This window comes from Neurospora crassa, linkage group VII, assembly GCF_000182925.2.
Source record: "Neurospora crassa OR74A linkage group VII, whole genome shotgun sequence".
NCBI classification, from domain to species: Eukaryota; Fungi; Ascomycota; class Sordariomycetes; order Sordariales; family Sordariaceae; genus Neurospora; species Neurospora crassa.
The window spans coordinates 3,177,878-3,200,564 of record NC_026507.1 but is presented as its reverse complement, the minus strand read 5'-3'; the positions used below and the strand labels follow the sequence as shown (position 1 = coordinate 3,200,564).

Sequence of the window (22,687 nt, the reverse complement as noted above, 5' to 3'; positions counted from 1 at the left end):
TCTGTAGAAAGTCAAAGATACCACCATTTAGTTTTCTCTTTTTAAAAATTCTTTTGGTTGATACATACCTGTACATGTATGGAATTGTGAACTGCATTTGGTAGAGGGAGTGACGTGCAGAGAGAGAGGGAGAGAGAGAGAGAGAGAGAGAGAGAGAGAGAGAGAGAGAGAGAGAGAGAGAAAGAGGGTAAGGGCCAGTGAAGAAAGAGCAGACTAGGAGGCGGAAAAAGAAAGTGCAAGATGGAGGAGAAAAGGGAGAAAAGAGAGAGAAAGGGGGGGGGGGGGGGGGGGGGGGGGGGGGGGAGAGAGAACAAAAGGAGGAGAAAAGAGAGAAATCAAGAGAAAAGTGATGAATAAATGGATATCACTACATCACTACATCCATCAGCAAGACTGCGTTTAGGTAGACCTCCATCGTCACGGTATAAAACTGAGACAGGTAGACTTGGTAATTGATGTCTGCTATTGGAGTGGTCGATGATAAGTGCAACACAAAAATGAAGGAAGAGAAAAGAAAGAGCAGAATAAAAGGGACTAAAATTGCAAATGCTAAAAAAAAAAAAAAATAAAAAAAAAAAAATAAAAGACTATTTCCTCCCCAATGGTATCAAACCCTTTTTGTTTCCCCCCCCCCCCACCCGCTTCCAAATTCCAAACAACTTTAAATCCCCAGACGTATGTATGTATAGATGGGTATTTACAAAAGAAATTCTTGTTCTTCTTCTTTTTCCAACAACACACAAATTGGATCCGTGGGCCAGCCCCTCCCTCCTTAGATCAAATTCCATTCCATTCCCCAGTAAAGCTCCTCTCCCTCTCCCCCTTACCCTTTCATTGTGCATTGGTTGGCTTACGCAGCAGCAGTACCAACCGCCGGCCCATCCACCGTCATCGTCTTCGTTGCCGTGACCGTCTGCGTCTGCGTCTCCGTAACAGTCGTCATCTCATTATGAATCAGCGTATCCGTCACCCTAACCGTCGAAACCTCCTTTTTCGTCTCAGTAACCGTAGCCGTTTCCTTTGTTGTTATTGTTGCGGTGGAGGTTGCGGTTGCGGTTGCGGTAACCGTCTGGACCACCACCTTTGCTTCTTGCGTCTGCGTAGCTATCTGCGTAGCTGTAGCTGTCTCGGTGACAGTCACCGAGACAACAGAAACTGTTACTGCGCTACTACTTTGACTGGCAGCACTAGCAGCACTAGCGGCGTCAGAAGTACTGGCAGAAACAGAAGCAGCGGCTAACTTGACATTGTTGTTGTTGCCATATACATTCAACTCGTTCTTGTGGCCGGGGGAGTACTGGTACTGAGGGGGTTTGAACAGGCGGTCGACTGTTGCCCAGTATTGTGCTTCTGATGCTTCTGATGCTTGTTGTTGGGGGTCGAGAGAAATAGCAGCAGCAGCAGCAGTAGGGGCGGCGGTGACGGTGACTTTGGCGGCTGCTTTGATGAGGCCGTTGCCGGGGACAATGCCCGTGGGAGCAGAGGGAGCAGAAGGGGCGGAAGGAGCGGAAGGAACATCGATGGATTGAGTGGGAGCTTCAAAGGCATCGTAAGAGAGCAAGTCGGTCACGGTGCCGGTGACCGGGATGATTATGAGCGGGTCGTCGTCGGTGGTGCTGCTGGAAGACGCGGCGCTGCTTTCGGCGCTGCTGGTAATGATGGGTGCGCTGGTTGTGGTGATGCTGCTGCTGCTGCTGGTAACGACGCTGGTGGTAGTGGCCACGGGAGCAGGAGCTGAAGATGGGGCTGAGAGTGAAGAGCCTGTAATGTAGAAAACCTATGGTTAGGAAATGTCGTGGAACGAGTGTTGGGGGTAGTATGGTGGAGAAGGGGGGAGTGGTGGTGATAGGAGGGGGGGCTTACTACTGCTAATGGTCGAAGAGACGCTGGCGGTCGACGAAAGAATGCTGCTCGAGGAGACTAGAGGCATACTAATGACGGAGCTAAAGCTCAAGGTGGGCTCGGAGCTGCTGACGGAAGGAAAAGAGGAAGATGAAGTCGTAGCTACAGACGACACAGCCGGATGTGCTGAGCTAGGATCTATGGTGAAAGTGATCGGATAGGTGTTGCCGCCATCCGTGACAGTAGCAGTCACCGTAATGAGTGTCTTGCTGCTGTCAGTGGTAGTCGTGAGAGGCAAGCTCGCCAAAGAGGACGAAGTGACCGAAGCGGACGAAGAAACGGGAGGCTGGACCGCAATAACACTCGATGAAGATATGATCGCAGAGCTCGTCGTAGGCGGCATGGGGGCGGCAATGACCGATGAAGCTGCTGCAGAAGTAGTGATAGCGCTCGACGACGATAAAGGTACTCCTCCAGGAGGAGGAGGCTCAACAACGGTAACAGTCACTGTCACCGGACCGACGCTCTGCGTAGCAGAACTGCTCTCAGATCCATAAGGAGGAGGCACCGTCATGGTCGTCGTGCCGGCAGATTGCGTAACCACCACTGTCTGCGTGACCTCTACCTCGCCTCCTCCTCCTCCTGCTCCACTACTACTACTTCCTCCGATGGGAGCAGCAACAGACCCCAAAACCTTTGCCGCCTCATCCGGCTCGTAGCAATCAATCACCACGCCTTGGACGGTGGTCATGGGCATGACGAAGCACTTCTTGCCACTGGCGCACTGAGCCACGTTGAACTTGCCCTGGGCATTGCAGTAGGCACGACCACCCTGCACACAAGCGGCCTGGCCGGGTGTGCAGGTGGTGTCCTTGGTGAGACTGGCGAACTGCTCGTTGTAGCGGCGGGCGTCGGCGAGGTTCTTGGCGTAGATCTCGGGGGAGACGGTGGTGGTGGCGGAGGGGAGGGCGCCGGTCACGGCGGTGGGGAGGTCGTTCAGGATGTTGCTGCTGGTGACGGCGGGTTCGTTTGGTTGTTGAGTGTTCGATGCTAGAGCGGATGATGATGTTGCTGCCGCTGACGATGAGCTCGCGGAACCTGATACCGTCACAAACACTCCTCCCCCAGGCGCGCCTGCCACACCACTACTGCTAGCCACAGCCGCCCCCGTCGATGTCAATGTCGATGTCGAAGACTTTCCAAAGTCACTCGGAAAGTCCGTTGTAACTCCAATAAACCCTGGTATTGTGTAAGATACCACAATCGTCGTCGATCCACCGCCGCCCTCTGCTAATGTCGTTGTCGTCGTCCCATCCTCATCATGCCTTTTCTGCCACGCCGCCTGCCTCCGTGCCTCACGACTCCTGAGAGGACCAGCCTCAGCAGCAGTTGTCAAGAGGCCGACAAGACCCAGTATTGTTGTGGCAGGTCGCATTTCGTTGGTGGTTGTTGGTGTTGTTGTGATGCTCGAGTGGTTGTATATGCGTGTACGGGTGTAACCGATGGTCTGAGACCCGGAGTACCCGCGCAAGGTTTGAGGAAAGATGAAAACGGAACTGAATCCCAAGTTTGCTTGTTTATCCTCCGTTGAGTGAAATTATGGTGTAAAAGTGAGAGAATCGAATTGATCGACACCGACCAGTCGGGTAGGACCAAGATGCCCCTTCGGTTGTTCCTGAAGGCGTAAGGCGGGCGAAGGACGGATGATCTCGTGGAAGCGGTGGTAGACTTGACGAAAGGAGATCAATTGCTTTCTTTGTGTTACTACTCCCTTTTGCCAACGGGATCCGATATGATTTGTAATGTGTGTGGTGGGCGGTTAAATTTCCAAACAATATGGAAGTCGAATGTGTGGGGACAACGGAAGTAAACGCTTGTATAGTGAAAACAGACGCCGATGATGAGTAATGACGAGTGAAGGAAAGGAGAGAACTGATAGAAACAGAAAAAGATGATCAAGTTCCAGAAACCAAAAGTCAGAACCAGAGAATGAAGAAAATATGGGGAGAGAAGAGGGAGAAGAAGAAGAGAGAGAAACTTCAAAGCAGAGAAGATATCATGAGCCAGTCCCTAGCCCAACTCCAAGCCGCCCCAAAAGGTGCCTCTTCTTCGTTGGGCTAGCTATGTAGCTAGCTAGCTCCAGGAAAAAACCACATGGTCCTCGATGCAAGATGCGATGACAGGTAATGTCGCGTCACGAAACCCACGCACCATTCCTCTTCCGACAAAGCCGCCGCCCTATGAGAATCTCTCCAGGCCCCCTAGTCTTGATTGTCCTTTTGGATCGGGTTGCCCAGAGACTTGGGCATGGGTGTATGTAGGCATGGTAAGAGACGCTGCGCAGCATCGTGAAATCACTGGATAGCCGGCGGCCAACTTTCTCGACCAGCCAAGCATCGTGATTAATTATCCGGTATATGCCATGGATATGGACATGGGGAGGGGGGAAAGCGTATGTAGTACCGCATGGAAGAAAAAGTGCCTAGACTTTTTCGTTCGACTGGCGGCCCAGTCACTGTGAGTCGTCGTTGGTCGTCTTTGGCGAAGTCAATACTGTACACTAGGTGAATATCCACTTGCTCGGCATATCGATCCAGGCACACAACTTGGCCGTGGGGAGATAGGCATGCCCTTTGCTCACTGGATGCCCTGCTAACAAAGACGCCCTCATTCCTCGTCAGTCAGGTTCTCCGCGCATATGACTCGTATCGAGTCAGCTCTCTCTAAGTGTCCTTTTTGGGCGCTTCATGGCCAAGCGTTCTTTGACTTCGACTAGGTAGGGGGACACGGGATCAGCGAGTGACTGGTGGTCGTTCACCGTCCGTCACTCACTGGGGAGTTAAAAAGAAGAAAATCATCAACCAACGAAAGTCCCCTTGTCTTTCTCCTCCCCCCCCTTTGTTTCCCAAAATAAGCATTTTCTCTCATTTCACGAACCTCATTGGTTGAGCCAGCTTCGAACCGCCAAAACGGGTTCCAGCCGCCCGCGATTCAGGGCCAATCATTCTCAGCTGACGGGGGTGTTCCTGAGGCTCTTTTTTGGATCGAGGACAAAACCCCTGCATTGGGGTTGGGCGGATGCGGATGCGGATGTAACGTCAATACTTTTGCTTGCTTGCCGCTCACCGGACGGACACCCGCTCTTGCAGGCCTGTGTAGCGGCGCTTGATGAGGAAGATTTGAAGATTTTCCAAATTACAGGTTTTTGATATCTCCTCTCGGCGCATATATGTTGTAGAGTTGATGTTGGCTTAAATGGTCTATCTAGGTATGGTAATATACAAGACCGGCAACCATCTGGATGAGATGATAAATCCGTGATGCATCCGTTGCCTTCTTTCCTCTGTTGTTTTTTCCCCCTTCCAGGTGATGATGATGATGATGATGCTGATGGTTATCCAACCAAGACATGAACAATTTTCGATGTGGGAACCGGCGCCAGCAATAGATTGAGTTTTTGTACGGTTTCGCCCAAGACTCCCATCTGAATGAATGCTTGCCATCCAGCAGCGCCCATGCCAAACATCTACTTGAATGATGCTGTGAAATCATGCAATTGATGATTTACATTGTATCTCTTCTTCTTTTTGTTCACAACTTCATCCACACGGCTGCTTTCCAAACACACCATGCACATGCTCTCCCTTACACTCTTATCCCATACCTCTACTCATCCATCATCTGCTGATTCCCTGCTCCTCTGTCCGCACTCATCCATGCCTCCGGAACAAGCACTCACAACAGCAACAGCAGAACCGTCAAGCCACCCACGACTCCCACGGCCCCGGACATGGCGTTACCTCGTCGCACTACAACTTGACAATCGTCATGCCGTTGACCGTCATCGTTTCCGGTTCCGCGTATTCTTCCTCTTCGTCCTCCTCCGAATACTGATCCTCATGGCCACTGTGGTAGTCACCATCGAACCCCTCCTTATCGTACGTCTCAGAGTAGGACTCGGCGTCTGATTCGAGCTCCTCTGGCGCTGGAGCTTCGTGGGTTGTGGCCTTGCTGGCCTTGGATGATGGGGAGGCGGTTGGGTTCCTGGATGCTTGTCTGGATGACCTCCTAGATGCTGGTGAAGCCACTGTGACTTCCACCTTCTGCACCTTACTAGGTCGCATTCCCTCCTCATCGACAGCAGGTGAACTTCTTTTCCTCGTCACCTCCATCATCTCCATGTCGTCGTTATCGTCATCCTCCAACCCTGCTGCATTCGCCGACCCATCGCCGGCGGCCGAAGAGGTCGAAAGTACCGTTGCTGGCGTGGTACTCCTCGATCTTTCGCTCTTCGAGTCGTCGAGGTCAACCGCAGTATGAACAGGCGATCTCGACGGCCTCGAAGACTCCGTCGTGCCAATCCCCGGCTCTTCCATAACCGGTACCGTAACACCAACAGCAGCGGCAGTAGTAGCAGTAGCAGTAGCCGTAGCAACGACAGCGCTCTCGTCATACAACGTCCCCAGCCACGCCTCCCGAAACTTCAACCCAATAGCCAACGCCATATGCCTAGACACCGAATTGCCGACCAGCTTCCACTGGTCTGTCGTCCGTCCCACCAACACCTCCTCATCGAGATACCCTTGCGCCCGACGCATTTCCTGCACCGTATACGGCCGGTCTTCATCCCAGTGCAACCCAGGTCCCATGCGCGCATCACTGGGATTAGAAGTCGTCGTGACGGTAGGGAACAACGTCTTGGGATTGAGCCTTTTCCAGCCCACGGATGCGTCGCTTGTACGGGTCTTGCCTTCACTAGGGAACAAATCCCTGTCGCTCTTGCTCATCACCCCGTTCCCGTTGTTCCAGGCCTTGATGAAGTTCATGCCATATGGGTGGGTGGGAATGCAGGCATACTGGGCACGAATGTAGGGCGTGATTCCCGACGCCAACCGATGATCCGGGAACCGGACACAGGCGTCCGGCTTGCCGTCCCCGATTTTGGGTAGGTCGGCGGTGCCTTCGCCGGCGCTGACGAACTTGAAGGCAGTGGGGATGAAGCTTCTTTGAACATATGATTCCCCATTACAGAGAAAACCGATATTGCGGTTCTTGACTCTGTAATGGGAGTGAGATGGTAGCGGCGGGTCCGGAAGAGGGAGACCAGGAGCCGCAAAGTACAAGAACACGCGCTCACGGCTTTGGGGGGCACCGTGAGCCCAAGCGTCTCCGAGGATCAGCTGGGCCTGATAGCCCATGCCAACAAGTGCGCAAAACAGCTGTGAAAGGACATCTTGCTTCCGGTTCACAAACGTCTGCACAATGCCCGACACGTTTTCGAGGACGCCATACTTGGGTCGGTAGAAATCGACAAAGGAGGCGAAGGAGGCTACCAGAGATTGATTCTTGACTTGGTTGAGAACCTTTTTGTCTTGAGTGAGCAGTGAGAACCCGGGACAAGGGCTACCGGCGGCAATGAAGTCGACTTCACCGGGCCTGGGCACGTTGTCGGAGAATTTACCCTAATAGATGTTAGTGAGAATGGCCTATACTAGTCAAGTTCTTTTGGAACGAGAGGGGACATACCTCCAGGGCAAGGCGGAGGAGGTCGTCCACAGAGCCGAGAAAAGGGTTAGTCTTGTTCGGATCCGGGGTATTGGCCATGTAGGTATGGATGGCCTTGTCCCAGATATCGTTGGCCCAGCGCATCTCAACAACACCGCCCTCTTCTAGGCCTCGTCCAAAGTTACCACCGCCGCAGTATAGATCCATTCCCCTCAACTTTGGCTTGCCAAGATTCCCCAAGGGGTTGAATCCCTGACGCAAAGTGGGTGGCAACGTGTCAAGAGGAACGCATCTCCCATGATCTTGCCTATGGGTGATGAAGAACATGTTCCCCGTTCCTCCTCTGTCGTATGGACTTGGGACTCGCTCATCCGGGCGAAAGCATCTCATAATGCACTTGCCTACAATTCTCTCGGCCCGAACATCCACCAAATCTTCGGTATAGACCAGCTCGTTGGCTGGCGCATCTTGGCGATCGACCTTTCGTCGTCGCAACAGCTTTCTGAGCCGCACGAATGCCGTCTCTTTCTCCCCTTGCGTAAAGTATTCAACGACTTCGTAAGGATCCGAAAACTTGTCAGAAGGAGAAAGCGTCGCGAGAACCGTATCTCCAGGCTTATAGGGAGCTGTGGGCGGTTTCGGAGGCTGATTATGATAGCAAGTCAAATGATCTTTCTGCAATGTGATCCAACGCCGTTGCTCGCTCTCATATAATTGCCTAACGAAAAATTCCCCCTTGTTACTTTCCGGAGTGCCGAACCAGTCCACCGGGTGGACCGCAAGCACTTCGTTGCCCTTGACTCGGGCGTGATGGCCTTCCTGGCACGTGCAATGGTTGGAAAGGAAGAGTTCGTTGCGCCACTTGTATTTCATGGCACAGCATGGCGTGTCTTCTGGTCGATAAAACCAGATGACGTCGAAACTCTTTGAATTAAGGCCACGGCCGCTACTTTTGGTCTTGGCGGTATGTACTCTTTGAACAAGGCCAAACCACCTGTGATCATCCGTGTCCGTTGGTTTCCATTTGGTGTCCGTGTTTGAACTGTCATCTCGGGGTGTTGAAATGACATCCCCGACCTTGATCTTGTTGACGAGTTCCTGGCTCAAATATTTGACGTGGGCTGCATGGAGTGGTTGGGTGCTCGGTTTTGGTTTTGGGTTTGCTTTTGCTTTAGGCTTCACGCTCCCGTTCGTCAAAGGCGGTGGGTTGTTTTCTGACGGAGGAAGATCCGAGGATACAATGGATACGATGTCCGACTCAATGGGTGTGGCCTCTAGCACTTGAACTGGCAAGGACCGAAGTGGTGTCGGCAGACTTTCTGTCGCGGTATCATTCTTCATATCGTCCTTGGTGTCGGCCTTGGTGGCATTTTTGTTTTCTATCTTGAGACGCTTTGCGAGCTTGACTTCCTTCTCCTTTTCGGCGTCCTCCCCTGCCAGACGCAACACCTTTCCAAGAATCATGTGACCAAAGCACTCCTTGATGTAGGGAGTGACGATGGTAGCCGCAACAGTTCGATCGCCTTCGGTGACTACCGGCCCTGGAGGAACCTCCTGTCTGAAATACTGACCCGGCTTCACGATCATGAGTTCCCGGAAAAGTTGGTCTCCCGCTGCCCTCTTGGCGCCTGCCACGCCATTGATCTCCTTCCAGATGTACCCGATGTTGGCGGCAACCGAAGTCCGGAAATCGTCACTAGGATGCTGCGCCCGCCAGTTCTGGAAAGCCTTTGACTTCCCATGCGCCTTGGAAGCCCACTGGATGAAGTCGCTCTTGAAGCAGCCAAGGGTGACCTCGCGCTTCCTCTCCACCATGCGGGTGCAATAGTCAACCACATGTTTCCCGAGGTCTGCAATCCAAAGAAATGGCTGGTAATATCTTTGGTACTCGAATGCGGGCTTCTTGAGGAGGTAGTAAATCTCCTTCTTAGCATTGTGCTTGGATCGAACCCAGATCTGGCCCTTGACGCTGTGCAGAGACGCACCGTAGTTGCCAACAGGCAGCTCAAGCACTTGCATGCCCGTGACGTAGTGCTTGGTATTGCCATATTTCAGCACTCCGTCAAAGTAATACTTGTCGTGCAGCACCTTGGTCGCTACAAGCTGGATTGGTCGCATTTCTTGAGGGTGGTAAGCATAGTTTACGTAGAAGTTGAAGTCGTGTAGCTCGAATTCGATGTAATCTTCTTTATTCTTCCCAGCAGCCTTCGCGGCTTTCAGGAGATCCTCGACAGCGACGCGCTCAGGTGTTGACTGCGGAGGCGGTACAAGATTATCGTTTTCATCGATTCTTTGAAATGTCGACCTTGGGTTTATCAGGGTCGATACTGGTAGATCGACCGTAATGTGCTTACTACGCTGGACTACAAAGTCATCGTCTGGGCTCTCATCTGAAAATCCATCAGGGAGATCCGCCTCGTCTTCGGACTCGGGTGCGGGCGCGGGGTCAACGCCATTTAGACCGGATTCGGTTTGGAATTGCTGCTCGAGCTCGAGTTGAAGTTGAAGTTGAGGGTCGTCGGGGCTTGGGGTGATGGTCGTTGCCACCGCTATGGGCTCGAGACACTCCTCTTTGCCTGCCGGGAGTGGTTGATGGTGAGCGTAGTCACCTTCTTTAGCCAAACCCTGGCTGAGAACGGACGCGAACATGTCCAAGTAGTCTTCTTGAAAGCCCATGGTTTCGGCAGGTACGTCGATGAACATGCCCCCGTGGCTGCGATCTGGCGAATCCATGGCTTGGCTGATAACGAACTAGCGCTTAGTTCTACTCGAAGCCAAGGACAAAGTTGAGGTCAAGGGTGGACCTGTGACAAGAATAAAGACAGCCGGCTGGAGGGGAGGTATTCAGGGATGTCTTGGCTCAGACATTTGGCGACTTGTTGCGATATTGGATTTTTCGAATTATTTTATGTTCAAGTGAGGTGAGTTGGTGGTGACGATAAGGTGAGAAAATTGTGATAAATTCTAGCAATCCCCGTTTATTGATGAAAAGTAACAGATCGTGTATGAGCAACGCCGCCGGTTTGTAGAAGGGTATAGAATAAAGTGACAATAAGAGAAGTCTTTGTGTTCGTATCGTTTCTAATATGTGTGAGTTGGTGTTGTGATGCGATACGTAAAAGCAGTGGTGGTCAGATATCCATCGATGTTCAGATATTTTGGTTGTCGCGTGGGCGTAAAAGGGAAGCGAGTTGCCTCGAGAAGGAGAGTGACCGTGGTAAAAAGGAGGAGCAGCAAACCGCCGCAAACAACGACGAACTTGGATCGGATGGAATCCTTTTTTCTATTTTTTTTTTTATTTTTCTCTTTTTTTTTTTGTTCCCCTCCCTTGCCCACCAAATCCCTCTCTTCCTTCCTGTTGCGGACTGCGGGTTTGCGTGCCCAAGACTGCAGTGGAAGAAGACTGAGTGGCTCCTCGTCCGACTGGGATGTGTGTGCAGCGAACGGAACTTCCTCGTGAGGAACGCGTCCCGCGACTGTGGGTTCTTCGTCAACGGTTCAAGTTGTGACGAGGGTTAGCTGTGGGCCAAACAGCTGCCAAGCAAAATCAATTGCCCAATCCAAAATGCCACGTCCCTGCCGTTTGCGGATTCTCCAACCGCACAAACAGGACCCACCAAAGACCGGCGAAGACCCACTTATCTCCGGTCTGTTGCACCGGTGCGCCCGGAACCCAAACCGGAACTCAGGCCGACATGTCATATTCAACTCTCAACAGTTCCAAGAACAGTCCATTACCATAAGCAATCTGTACCTTTTCAAGGCGCTGCCTCGATGCAAGTTATTCAGCCCAAATTTACTAAACACCAATAAAAACACCCTAGCAGACCGGGTATTCCAAAGTGCTCCTTGCTCGCTCGCTTGCTATCTAGGGTATCTTGTTCCCAGCGTACTGTGTATCCGCATGACTCAATTAGAGTTGGGAGTAATTCCATCGCCTCTTGTCCTCCGCGGTTTATTCCATGTTTTCGGCTTCAAAACTCAGCCATGCCGGTTTCTTTAGGGTTCTGTGTGTCCCCAGAAACTCCTTGCCTAACTCTCCTAATAATTCGAGACGGTTTATTGAGCCAAGTATCGGTATGTACCTGCGTGTTGAGCCAACGCGCAGCAACGACGTAATCCGTACCCTTTACGTCTCCGTCCGTTCTCCTTGCCGGGAGGTGCCAAGTGCAGCCTTGTGTCTGCCTGAGTGCTTCGAGCTTTTGCCTCGTTCTGACCAGCATGGTTTGTAGCGAATCATTGACTGGCAGATGAGGCCACATCTCCATAAAATATGCAAACGTCTGCATCAGGACCTTATACTCGCTTTCGCCCGGCTCCCTTGCGTTTTCCAATATTCGAGGGTCTAACCAAGAGTCGACCACCCAGTTTACCAAGCTCAACATCAGTTGCGCGTTGCCCAGACATCCTAGAGCTTGCATATACCGGAATATATGAGGCGCCGTCAGCGTGTACTGTAACGTGGGGAGCTCGAAACATGCTGATGCGCCGCCGTTGGATGGGACCGAAACGGGCCTGACCATCTCTTTGAAAGTGGCATGGAGCTTTTGAGCAGCGAGCCGAATCACTGGCACCATTCTCAAATCTCCGTACTTCTCCGTTGGTGTTGCTGTAGCCATCGCTTTCCTCGTTTCAAATGCCAGTGCAACCGTCGACTTTCGTACCATGAGACTCAGTAGGTCGAAGATGGTGGTATCCAGGCCTTTCGCGAATACCGTCTGCCGATACGCTTTCATAAACACCTTGAGCGTATGCAAGTGTGGATGGGTTGTTCCTTCACCCTCTCTCACAATGTATTTGTCGGTGGCCAAAGCTCGGAGGATCGTGTACCACGGCCGCTTGTCCTGGTGGGCAGCCCTTGCGTTCCCCTGTTGGTACAGCTTGGTGATTTTGATAGCCAGTGGGATATGGTTATGGGAGAACGACTGAGGGTCCGGGTCGGGGTAATTGGAGTGCGTTTTGCACAACAGCTTGATCCACGCATCGAAGACGCGAACGGGGAGGGTATTTAGCTGCTCAACATCCTCGGACCACCCAACCAAAGCTTGTCTCGCAATCGCGCTGTACCCGCCGTCCAGGATGTATTGCAACCCGACCTCTATTGAGTTGGTGTTTCGAAGTAAAAGCTCGAGGAGACGGTCGTTTGGTCGGATATTGCGCTCCCGCATTTGTCGATACAAGTCATCAGGAGACGGGGGAGTAAGTCTCGAGATCTCATAGGCGCTGAGGTTACCGTCATGAACTGGAAAGACATAATGTCGCGAGTCACCCGGTAGCAGCGGACTATCTGGCGGCACTTGCTCTGCAAACAGCTTTTCCAACATGGCAGCATACACATCGGCAGTAGGCTGGAGGTTGGGTCGAGGAGGTCTCTGAAACTCCGTCCAGGCCTCCCTAACGTTGCGCGTGGCCTGGATGGCTGTAACCCACGTGGCGTAGACAAACATGTTGGGACTGCTCCATTTGGGTGGTCCGTCAGTCCTGGTCATGATTGTGCGCTGTCGGCCGGGCAATGAACCACCCAGCTTGGTCAATGCCTCATCAATGGGCTGAGAGGGGTACCCGTTTTCGACCATCATAATTCCTGCTTTAGCACTCCTGCTCAGATCCTCTTCACGATCGCGTTGCTCGTCCACTCCATCCCACGACAAACGGTATGGTGGCCAGGTCTTTGCCGACCGAATCATGGCCTTTTCCTCTGCTGGTGTTTTCTTCATCCCCAGCAACACCCTTCTTATGGAGCGGTAGCCGTTCTGGGTAATCAGCAAGTGAGGTCTCATTCTGACAGACGCGGCGAGAAGGACCTTCTGGGCTTCCCAGTTGTAACGGATGTGCTTGTAAGGAGCGATGGGCGTCCTCCTGTCAAGCGCACACAGAGCGCTGTTAAAGATCCGACATCTTATTCTCTGCCACCTCACTGGGTCGTTACCTCCGACATCAACGTGGCAGGTCTCGAGGTATGTCGCAACGAGATGGGAAACCGAGATCAGAGCAGCAGGCCATATGGCCGCGCAATGCCACATGAGTCGATACATCATAATCTTGAAGACGTCTGACCGAAATTCTGGACCAACTTGTTTCTGTTCAGGTTTTTGTCTCGGTTCCAGGTAATGTCGGGAGATGTAATCAAAGATGGCGGCGAGGCTCTCCGCTTGGAATATCCTTTTATCGCGCCCAAGGACCATGTTCATGAGAAAATATGGCTTGAAAGTGTCGCGAGAGACGAACCGCTGGACGATTTCGTCTCCAGTTTTTCCTTCCAAGATCCACGACCATTCTTCGAGATCGCTGGTGCTGTATCCCTTCATTGCAAGACGCTTTATGCGCCTTGCCCATTCTTGCTCTGTTTCGAGGTAGCTTGGAAGTCCTCTAAGGTGGTAGAAGGAGACTCGAGACTTGCGCCAGTGCGCTACACGCTGCTTGAACATGAACTGTGCCAGACAACCGGGCAATCGAGGAGACTTGTTGCTGGCAAGAGCACGGAGAACACACCACTTTTCGAGTGGATATTTGCGAGCTTTGCGCCTGATGAACATGGCAAGTGTTTTTGTCGGCGAAAACGGCGTGAACTTTTTCTCAAAGGGCAATTGAACCCCAGGAACCGGAGGCTCATCTTGAAGTCGTCTTTCACGGCGACTCAATCCCCCACGTGTCGCGTGCCACAGTACCACAGACGGATCGGCCGAGGTGGTGGAGGCGGCGACAGACGGAGCGGGTTTGGCCGGAGCCGCAGAGCCGGTGGGGAGGACATTTTCGGCTTCGGCGCCGGCGCCAGCAAGAGCGGCAGCGGTGGACTGTCTCCGGAAACTACCATCCGGTATCGAAGAAGAGGAGCAAGCGGACGACCAAGCGGGGAGCTGCTGCAGTTCAACAACATGGGACATCAGTCAGTGCTCGTGGCCAGCGACGACAAGGTACCCAAGAGTGGGAGAGTCATGAGGGTTCCACATATTTACCTGGCAGCACCTCGGTGTTGTCGCAAGTCGTCGGCCTGTTGCTTGCACACCTCTTAGGGCGGAACCTTTAGTACCAGACATTGATGTAGGCAACCAACCATTCTGAAAAGGAGACGGCAGGCTGGCGATGGATTGGAGGGCTTTGCATTGGCGATTTCCAACAGCGTTCGTTTGGCGGTTTTTGGGGGAAATCTGGCTGTTCCCCGAATTCTTTGGCGAGCAGGCGGCGCTCCTGTTGTCCAGATATCGCCCATTTCATTCGGAACCTGGGCTGCACTAGCGGATGCTACCCCTCATTCCATTCCCGTCCCCCCTGGTTGCGTGCAGGGGCAGCAGGTGCCGACCTAGGTAGTTATCGATAAGACCAAGCAACCTAGGCGTGTTTAGTGTACACGGGAAGGGAACCTCTCAGCTAAAATGGACGACGGGAGGTCTGTGCTCCTTCACGTTCACAGTCACTGACATATCGACGGAAAGGGGGTTTGGCGCTGGACTAAGTTCAAGTACAGGTACTTCTGTAGCCTGTGTATTGATGCGGGATACTGGGTACTCGATACCGTGTCCTTGGTCAGCCTCCCAAAGTTTCCCCAATGGACACAGCCGCGAGATCCATTGCATTGACCGTTCGTCATCGCAACAACTCCCAATTGCACTAGTCATTCCACGTCGACGATCCACGACAAAGAGGTATCCGCCGTCCTTCTGCGCCGCGCATCCACAGAATGGCCTCTCTCAAGCGAAAACGACACCGAGGCGGAACCGATTCAGGTACGAGCTCCTCTGAGGCTGCGGCGGCGGCGGGTGGTGTTGGCGCCGCTACCGCTGCTGCTCCATTGGCTTCAGGTTCCCCTGTAACCAGGGCGCGCCGAGCGACACGCCAGACATCGACCGCCCCACTCCCCGTGCTTCCCGACCCGGAACCACCCCGACGGCGCCGACGCCGGGACAGCACTGGCACTGGCACTGGCACTGGCACTGGCCTTGCCACTGACCGGCAGTCTCCCACGTCACCACCACTACTACCACCACCAGGACCACCACCACCACCACCACCGCCGGCCCACCGCGACAAGGAAAACATACCGATGCAGTCCAACTCGCATCACGGACATGCTCCAATCATCAAGACTCGTCTGACGCGCCACACCGGCTTTGACTTTGACCCGCCATCATCCGTGCCCACGCCGCCCAGTTCCAGTTCCAATTCAAACTCCAACTCCAATTCCAGCTCGCATCCTCCGCGACCCCACGCCGCCAGCTCCCACTCGTCGTCCAATTCTTCCCATTCCGGTCCCCGTGCAATCACACCCGCCCGATCAATCACCATCAAGACCTCGACATCAACAGCCCATCAATCACCCCTCGCACATCCGCACCAGGCGCCGACTGCGTCTCCTCTACGTGCTCCTGCCCCCAACCCGACTACGAAAATCCTCCCAGGCCCTCTCGCCGGAGGACAGGCACGACACGACTCGACAACAGCTCATGGCCATGGCCGCTCCGCTACGGGGCCCGTGGTGCTTCCACACCACAGTATAGTCGGGCAAAACAAGACCATCTCCATGGCACCCTCAGTACCACCACCGACACAACATCAGCAACAACAGCAACAACAACAACAACAACACACACATCGCTCACCCATTGCGAGGCCTGGCCCGAGTGGCGGCAAATCAGACAGACCCGAGCGGGCACCCGGCGAGCGGCCAGACCGTAACATCGACAAGGTCGTGTTGGGTGACATATGCTTCCGGGCATGGTACCCTTCCTACTACGGAAAGGAGGTTCTCGGTGAAGGCCCGCCTAGTGTTGGCACGACGATTGCCAATGGGACAAACCCTTCGAATCAGGCGGCACATGGACACCAACCCCACCACCAGCCGCCTATGCTCGACCGCCTTTACGTGTGCCCGTGTTGTTTCAAGTACTCCAAGGAGCTGGTTGCCTGGAGGAGACATGTCTGCTTGTGTGAGGCTCGGGGCCACATTCCCGGAACCAAGGTCTATGTGCACCCAAAAGGGCGGCGGACAGTTCTCGTACCGACAGGGCCGGCTCCAAAGCCTGGAAGAGGTAAACGTGGAAGTATCGGGCAGAAGATGGTCGAGGAGGTGATCCAGGATGAAGGGGAATGGACTATTTGGAAGGTAGATGGGGCAGAGGACATGGTAAGCACCGCTCCCATAGCCAATTTTACAAGGCATCATCATGTGAGGTTGCTGATATCTTTTCACAGCTCTTCTGCCAAAACCTTTCCCTATTTGCCAAACTTTTCCTGGACAACAAGTCGGTGTTTTTCGATGTTAGTGGCTTCCACTACTTCCTGCTTGTCTTCACTCCGCCTGATCCCCCGACGGACCCGGACTCAGACGTGACCGAGGTCGTCAAGCCTCGTGGTCAAGTCGTTGGTTTCTTCTCCAAAGAGAAGATGTCATGGGATAACAACAACCTCGCATGTATCCTCATCTTCCCGCCTTGGCAGCGCAAAGGTCTGGGTGCGCTCCTCATGGGTGTCTCGTACGAGATATCTCGACGTGAGGGGATCATTGGCGGGCCCGAAAAGCCCATCTCGGAACTCGGCAAAAAGGGGTACAAGCGCTTTTGGGCCGGCGAAATAGCCCGTTGGCTCCTCAGTTTGGAGCCGACAGGCACGACACCAGGCGAGGAAACGGTTGTCGACATTGAAGATTGCAGCAAGGCAACGTGGATAGCCCCAGATGATTGCTTAGCGGTGCTCAGAGAGATGGATGTTGCCGAAGACGCGGGTAAGGGTCCTCCTAAGCCCAAGATACACGAACCTAGCGAGGAAGAAGTGGGCACCACCCCTTCGGAAGCACCAGCACCAGCCCCAGCAGCTGCAGCAGCAGTAGTAGTGGAGGATGTGCCGCGGGTTCGAATCACACTGGAAGCTGTGCACAACTGGGTGACGCGGAACCGCATTAGCTTGGAAAGGACCTGCGATCCGGCGGGCTTTATCGACGACTTCGTCATGGAGGAGCCTTCTTCAGAGGAAGAGGGATAAAGAACCTCACAAACCAAGTGACTGCCGGTGCTGCCTAGCTGATTATACTAGGCGTCCGCGGCAGCTCTGTTTGTATAACAACATTTCAGCAGGAGACGGATAGCCTGCAAATCCCATGCGGAAAAAAATCCTGCTAACTCGGCTTCCTGCTGGACAATTATCTACCTAGGTTGCGCGTTGTATTATGGGTAAGAAGCCATTGGCTCAATTTCCAATATGCTTTACGGCTGCGCTCCTAATGGTCGATGTCTTGGTGACAGCGGCGGAGTCTCTGGTGAGGAAAGGATCACTTTGCCAAAAACGACATTTGACTATGTTTACCAGTTTGTACCAGCGAGTGAGTTTGCTTCCAGATTTGCTCCACAGAAGGACCTCGTTAACCTGACAAACCACCAACCAGTACGAACCACTTGCTCCCAGGAACCACAGCAACGGTTTCAGCAAGTTTGCTGCTCAGTTCATTGATGGACATTGCGATGTATTGTATTCATCATAGTCGGTCGGTGCATTGTACCAACAACCTCAGGAGATACAAAGCGCTACTCAAAGGACGAGCGCCAAGCCACGGGGATCTAGCATGACACATCCCGCGCACAACTAGGGAATTCATTCCAGGGGTGAAGTGCCCTGCTTTCAGAAAAAGCATTGCCCAGAAGGAAGGTGGCAGATTTCTACGTTCTATCATTAGCACACTGCTTCACGTGTGCGCTTGGTTTCCAGGGATCGGATACCGAGGAGGAGAGAGAGATAGAGAGAGAGAGACCTAAAGAACGGGTCAAGGAGGCTCTCTCAGAGTTTAGGGAACTAAGAACTACCGCTCTACTCGCTACGAGGAACAACAATATCACATGAAGAACTTCCATCTTTCCAGTTCGCGCATAGCCCGTCATGACAAGATGGCAGAACTGTCGAATAATGTGCCGGATTATCTGAAGATACAGTTTATCGCTATGCTCCGACTCTTCTGGCTTGGCTCCCTGTATCATACACTCGACGTTATAACTCATTGTATCTTTGTCGTTAAACGTTTGCGTGAGCTACTTACCAGCTCTCAGATATCAATGTCCTCTGGAAGAGTTGACACATGCGGACGGTATCGTACACAACCAGGGGGGATATGAAAGGTGGTTACCAGAGTTGTGAATACAAACAAACACTTAGATATAAGAAGACGACCCTTTTTCAATATCGATACCAAGTTAAAAAAAAAAAAGTCATGGGAAGACACCGACTGATCTGACTACTTCAGCAGAGCATAGTGTTTGGCTGTTCACATTTCTTACAGGACTTTGCTTGAGATGTGTGTACACCATCGCAACATAATGATGATGTTATCAGTATACAAGTCGATGCTAACGAACTCTCGAGACATTTGGAACTAGCCTGGCTATTCTCCGGTGTAAATGCCGTTAATAACCTCGTACGGCAAAACTAGTTTCAAAATGAATTTCGATTCTCTCTGATGATTGTGAGCCAAGTGAGAGTCATTTACCATTTAGAACTTCCCCTTTTGTTGCGTCGCGTTGCGTTTGGTGATGAAGTTCTTATATCTCGTGTAACAACAACATTTTGCTGTGGATGAACTACACTACACTACGATACGCGAAATGGGTAAAATGCAAAAGCACCAAAATGCACCATACTATTCCCCCGCGCATTTCGTTAGCATCCGCGGAGCATCCAGTCTCATCCACTGTGCATTGCCGCGGGCGGGAGTGTCCTACCTATGTATGTAATCCACTCCACTTTTGACTGCAAAAGTCCACGCAAGTGAAAAGTCAATCGGAGCTGCGCTGTGCGGTTGATGTTTGCCCTTGAATATCGACATTCTACCTACACACATTGCCGTTTGGACATTGCCCCGCGGGATTATAACATGAAGCTCCCGCAAGTTGCCAATGTGCGGCGCGGCATGTGTAAGACTGAGTAGACGACGAAGTTGCGGAGCGCAAATCAATGTCTATGGCCGTGGTTCGTCAAAAGCCATCCAAGCTTTGAATATCTGGTGACAGCTCTTGTTTCAACATATCCCAGAACCGGACACGAACAGCGCAAGCTCGAGTTTCAACAACATATCGAGCTATACCCTACCGCCCATCGAGCTTCCTGTCGCCACCGCTTCGATTTTTGGTTGTGATTATGCGCATGCATGCTTTTGTGCAAAGACACGCGGCGTAAACAGTGAGGAGCGGTTTTAGTATCCTATTCGATCCTGTCGTCATCACTACTAGTGTTTTTACAGCCGATACTGGCTGCTTTCGTTTGTCCCACAGTAGCTGTTTTCCCCAAGGTGCACTATGCGAAAGTCGAGCTTCAACCAATGGCAGTTGTCCATCACAGCTTTTTTGGGTGGGGGACACGGGTTGCTTACCCCTGTCTCGAGTGAGAGGGAGCCTCAGTGTGCCTCAGATGGGCAGCAGCCCAAAAATTTTCGGCCAGGATTCGCGGCGAGCTTTGCCTGAGAACTGTCAAGGTGTGCGTGATGGCCAAAACAACAATAGCAACACCAACATCAGCTGTAGACTGTTGACGGGGAGCTTCTAGCTGAAGCTTGGGCATTTTGCCCTGTTATACCATAGTTGGCAGAGAGCTGGGTGTGTTAAATATTGAGCTTCCCAAGCCAATAAGCTGTGCCACAAGGGAAAAAGCTTAGGCTGTATTCCGATTTTGCCCGAATAGCTGTCCCTGCTGTGCTCCCATCGTTTTGGGGGGGGGGGGGATGCTGTGAGAAAAGAGCGTCAACAACAGCATCATCAGCACGAAACAGCAGGCAAAAGCGAGCAGCAAGTCGTCACAAAAAGCAGTGTACCAACAGCCCCCAGGTTCTGCCCGTCTTGCCCTGCGTGCCACAGCAACCCAATTTTCCCCTTCAAAAGGCGAAGCACTGGGCAAGCTGGGTGGTCCGACCCACAGAATGGTGGGCACCAGAAAATGCCTCCGGCCTGAATTGACCAACGAGAGCCGGTGCTTGGCGGTTTGGAGCCGTTGCCCGGTCAAGCCCGAGGTTTCCTGCACTCGCTGACCACTTGTTCTTCCCGCACCGACGCACTTTTCCTCTCACCTCCTCTTTTTCTCTCACTCCCGTAGTCCAGCTGTCAACTCTCCCCTCTCCAGCTTTTTTCTCAGCCTTTCCCGACTCGTCCACCTAGTATCTCTTCGAGAGTATACCCAACCATAGACAAAATGGCCTCCACTCGTGTCCTCGCCTCTCGCCTGGCCTCCCAGATGGCTGCTTCCGCCAAGGTTGCCCGCCCTGCTGTCCGCGTTGCTCAGGTCAGCAAGCGCACCATCCAGACTGGTAAGCGGTGATTCGGATCTTGCGAGCGACTCTTCCCATCACATCACGACCGAGAACCAGCCATGAGAAAAAATTTTCCTTCATGTCGCTGCTGCCCGACGATCATCCATCCAAATCGCAGCGGGACATTTCGTGTGACGCGGGAATTGTTGAGATTATGGGCAAAAACCAGAGTCTGACATGTTCCTCCAGGCTCCCCCCTCCAGACCCTCAAGCGCACCCAGATGACCTCCATCGTCAACGCCACCACCCGCCAGGCTTTCCAGAAGCGCGCCTACTCTTCCGAGATCGCCCAGGCCATGGTTGAGGTCTCCAAGAACCTTGGTATGGGTTCCGCCGCCATCGGTCTTACTGGTGCCGGTATTGGTATCGGTCTCGTCTTCGCCGCCCTCCTCAACGGTGTTGCCCGCAACCCCGCCCTCCGTGGCCAGCTCTTCTCCTACGCCATTCTTGGTTTCGCTTTCGTCGAGGCCATCGGTCTTTTCGACCTCATGGTTGCCCTCATGGCCAAGTTCGTAAGTAACCTAAATGCCGCATCCGCCGCAGCATGCTCATGGATGCCCAACTGCTCCCCGCGCTTGGACGGCTCTGACGTAACCTGACCTCTAGACCTAAATGCATCCAACCATGGACGGGCAATACGGCGAATCCTAGCTGGAGCCATCGCCTGTACATATGGAGAGAGCGGACGAGCCGGCTTGTACGAAAAGGTTCATGGTCATATGCGGCATTATCCACACCGCATATCCATTGTGAGATGGGGTGAGGGAGTGCATTCGATTCGGCATAGAATTGCAGCATAGACGGAGGAAGGGGCATATAGACCTTAAAGACCGTGGAGTGACGAGCTTTGGCGATCTCTCCGTCTCGTCGGTACTGCCGGCGAACCTGTAAAATAGCCCGGAGCACTCTCACATCGCTCTCCAGGGACAGTTCCATCCACAAAAAGAAACTCTTCCATTGTCGACCAACATACGCGTTCTCCTGAGTTCCTGAAACGTGAAACATGAAATCGAGATGCATAAAATGTTTACAGTTTCTAACATCGCATCTTGGACCTGCAGGTGCGGCAGTCCTGTGACATTCCCCGCATTAGGCGCCGGAAACGCTTGTTTTGGCGCCCGATTCGAGATATCCAAAACCTCTAAAATCCGGCCCGGACCAGGAGCTCGATAACGGAGATCTTCCGGGGACTCGGACGGCCGGAGTGGATGCAAAAGAGTACGGACAGACGGGGCACCGGTGATGGACGACCACGGGGCTCTCGGGCCTTCGCGGATGGCGGGCAGGGCGGGCGGAGGCGGGCCCATCCAAGCTCCAGCCACGGGAGGTGAGCAACTTTCTTTTCGGTCGGGCGGGGCTGGGCCTTCACAACCCCTCCGCTAGCCTCCGCACCATCGACGGGCGGCGAACGAATCCGAGCTCGAGCTGCCAAGTTTCCCATCCATGTGGGCTGGCCACGATCGGGGGGTTGTCTCCACTCCAGACTTGGGACGGAGCGGACGAGAGGTCCAGAGACGGTCCGCGCTCTTGCGTCTTTCGTTTCTTCATCCGTCCCCCGCGTGTTGACTGCGACTGCGACGTGCTTGCTGCCGTGCCCGTAGTGTACATAGCTCGCTATGTAGCTGCGAGGCCAGGGTTGGGACTTGTGGTGATGTGTGGATGAGCGAGTGAGAGTACCCACATTATCGATGGCCCACTTTCAACCTTTCGTGGACTAGTGGGGTCATTTTGGGCGGCTGGCGATGTGACGTCCGATGATGTGTTGTTGGTGTTTTATTCGGGACTTGTTGTTGTTGTTGAAATGATTTGTCCATGGTTCGCGTATCTGATGTTTTGGCATGATGTTTCAATGAGAGGAGAATGCGATGAATGTGAATTGAGCAAGAAGTGACAGACACAACAGACAGCAGAATACAAAGTGATTGTCGTGAATAAACAGTTGCAATCAATGAAAGACAAATTTCAATGAGAGAAACGAAAACAACCTTCAAGTTGATGTAAGGTGGGAGTTCAATAGTCCGCAGGGGAAGTCAAGTTCAAAAGGCAAAAGGTAACTTGTGTTCT

At 52.9% G+C, this 22,687-nt stretch overlaps 6 protein-coding genes and 1 non-coding gene across 7 annotated transcripts; 2 read left to right on the top strand and 5 right to left on the bottom strand.

Moving 5' to 3' along the window:
- Positions 1–639: 639 nt before the first annotated feature.
- NCU02246 (hypothetical protein) lies at positions 640–4,213 on the bottom strand. The gene is made up of 2 exons (XM_954797.3): positions 1,864–4,213; positions 640–1,761 (listed from the first exon to the last, which is right to left on the bottom strand). Exons 1-2 carry the CDS (start codon positions 3,275–3,277, stop codon positions 851–853), a joined length of 2,325 nt encoding a protein of 774 aa, XP_959890.2. The 5' UTR covers positions 3,278–4,213; the 3' UTR covers positions 640–850.
- An 868-nt stretch (positions 4,214–5,081) lies between these two features.
- dim-2 (defective in methylation-2) lies at positions 5,082–10,768 on the bottom strand. The gene is made up of 2 exons (XM_954798.2): positions 7,369–10,768; positions 5,082–7,304 (listed from the first exon to the last, which is right to left on the bottom strand). Exons 1-2 carry the CDS (start codon positions 10,078–10,080, stop codon positions 5,652–5,654), a joined length of 4,365 nt encoding a protein of 1,454 aa, XP_959891.1. The 5' UTR covers positions 10,081–10,768; the 3' UTR covers positions 5,082–5,651.
- Positions 10,769–11,032: 264 nt separating this feature from the next.
- On the bottom strand, positions 11,033–14,231 carry NCU02248 (hypothetical protein; the record flags this gene model as incomplete). The annotated part of the gene is made up of 2 exons (XM_954799.1): positions 11,033–11,113; positions 11,433–14,231. 2 exons carry the CDS (start codon positions 14,229–14,231, stop codon positions 11,033–11,035), a joined length of 2,880 nt encoding a protein of 959 aa, XP_959892.1.
- Positions 14,232–14,801: 570 nt separating this feature from the next.
- On the top strand, positions 14,802–18,520 carry hat-5 (histone acetyltransferase-5). The gene is made up of 3 exons (XM_954800.2): positions 14,802–16,468; positions 16,537–17,659; positions 17,723–18,520. Exons 1-2 carry the CDS (start codon positions 15,026–15,028, stop codon positions 17,320–17,322), a joined length of 2,229 nt encoding a protein of 742 aa, XP_959893.1. The 5' UTR covers positions 14,802–15,025; the 3' UTR covers positions 17,323–17,659; positions 17,723–18,520.
- Positions 18,521–19,271: 751 nt separating this feature from the next.
- NCU14151 lies at positions 19,272–20,212 on the bottom strand. Its single transcript, XR_897990.1, has one exon. It is a non-coding gene; the product is annotated as a ncrg128 (non-coding RNA).
- On the top strand, positions 20,172–21,595 carry oli (oligomycin-resistant). Its single transcript, XM_954801.3, has 3 exons — positions 20,172–20,620; positions 20,813–21,135; positions 21,230–21,595. Exons 1-3 carry the CDS (start codon positions 20,506–20,508, stop codon positions 21,233–21,235), a joined length of 444 nt encoding a protein of 147 aa, XP_959894.1. The 5' UTR covers positions 20,172–20,505; the 3' UTR covers positions 21,236–21,595.
- A 169-nt stretch (positions 21,596–21,764) lies between these two features.
- Positions 21,765–22,350, bottom strand: NCU02251 (hypothetical protein; the record flags this gene model as incomplete). Its single annotated transcript, XM_954802.1, has 2 exons — positions 21,765–22,209; positions 22,328–22,350. 2 exons carry the CDS (start codon positions 22,348–22,350, stop codon positions 21,765–21,767), a joined length of 468 nt encoding a protein of 155 aa, XP_959895.1.
- Positions 22,351–22,687: the final 337 nt, after the last annotated feature.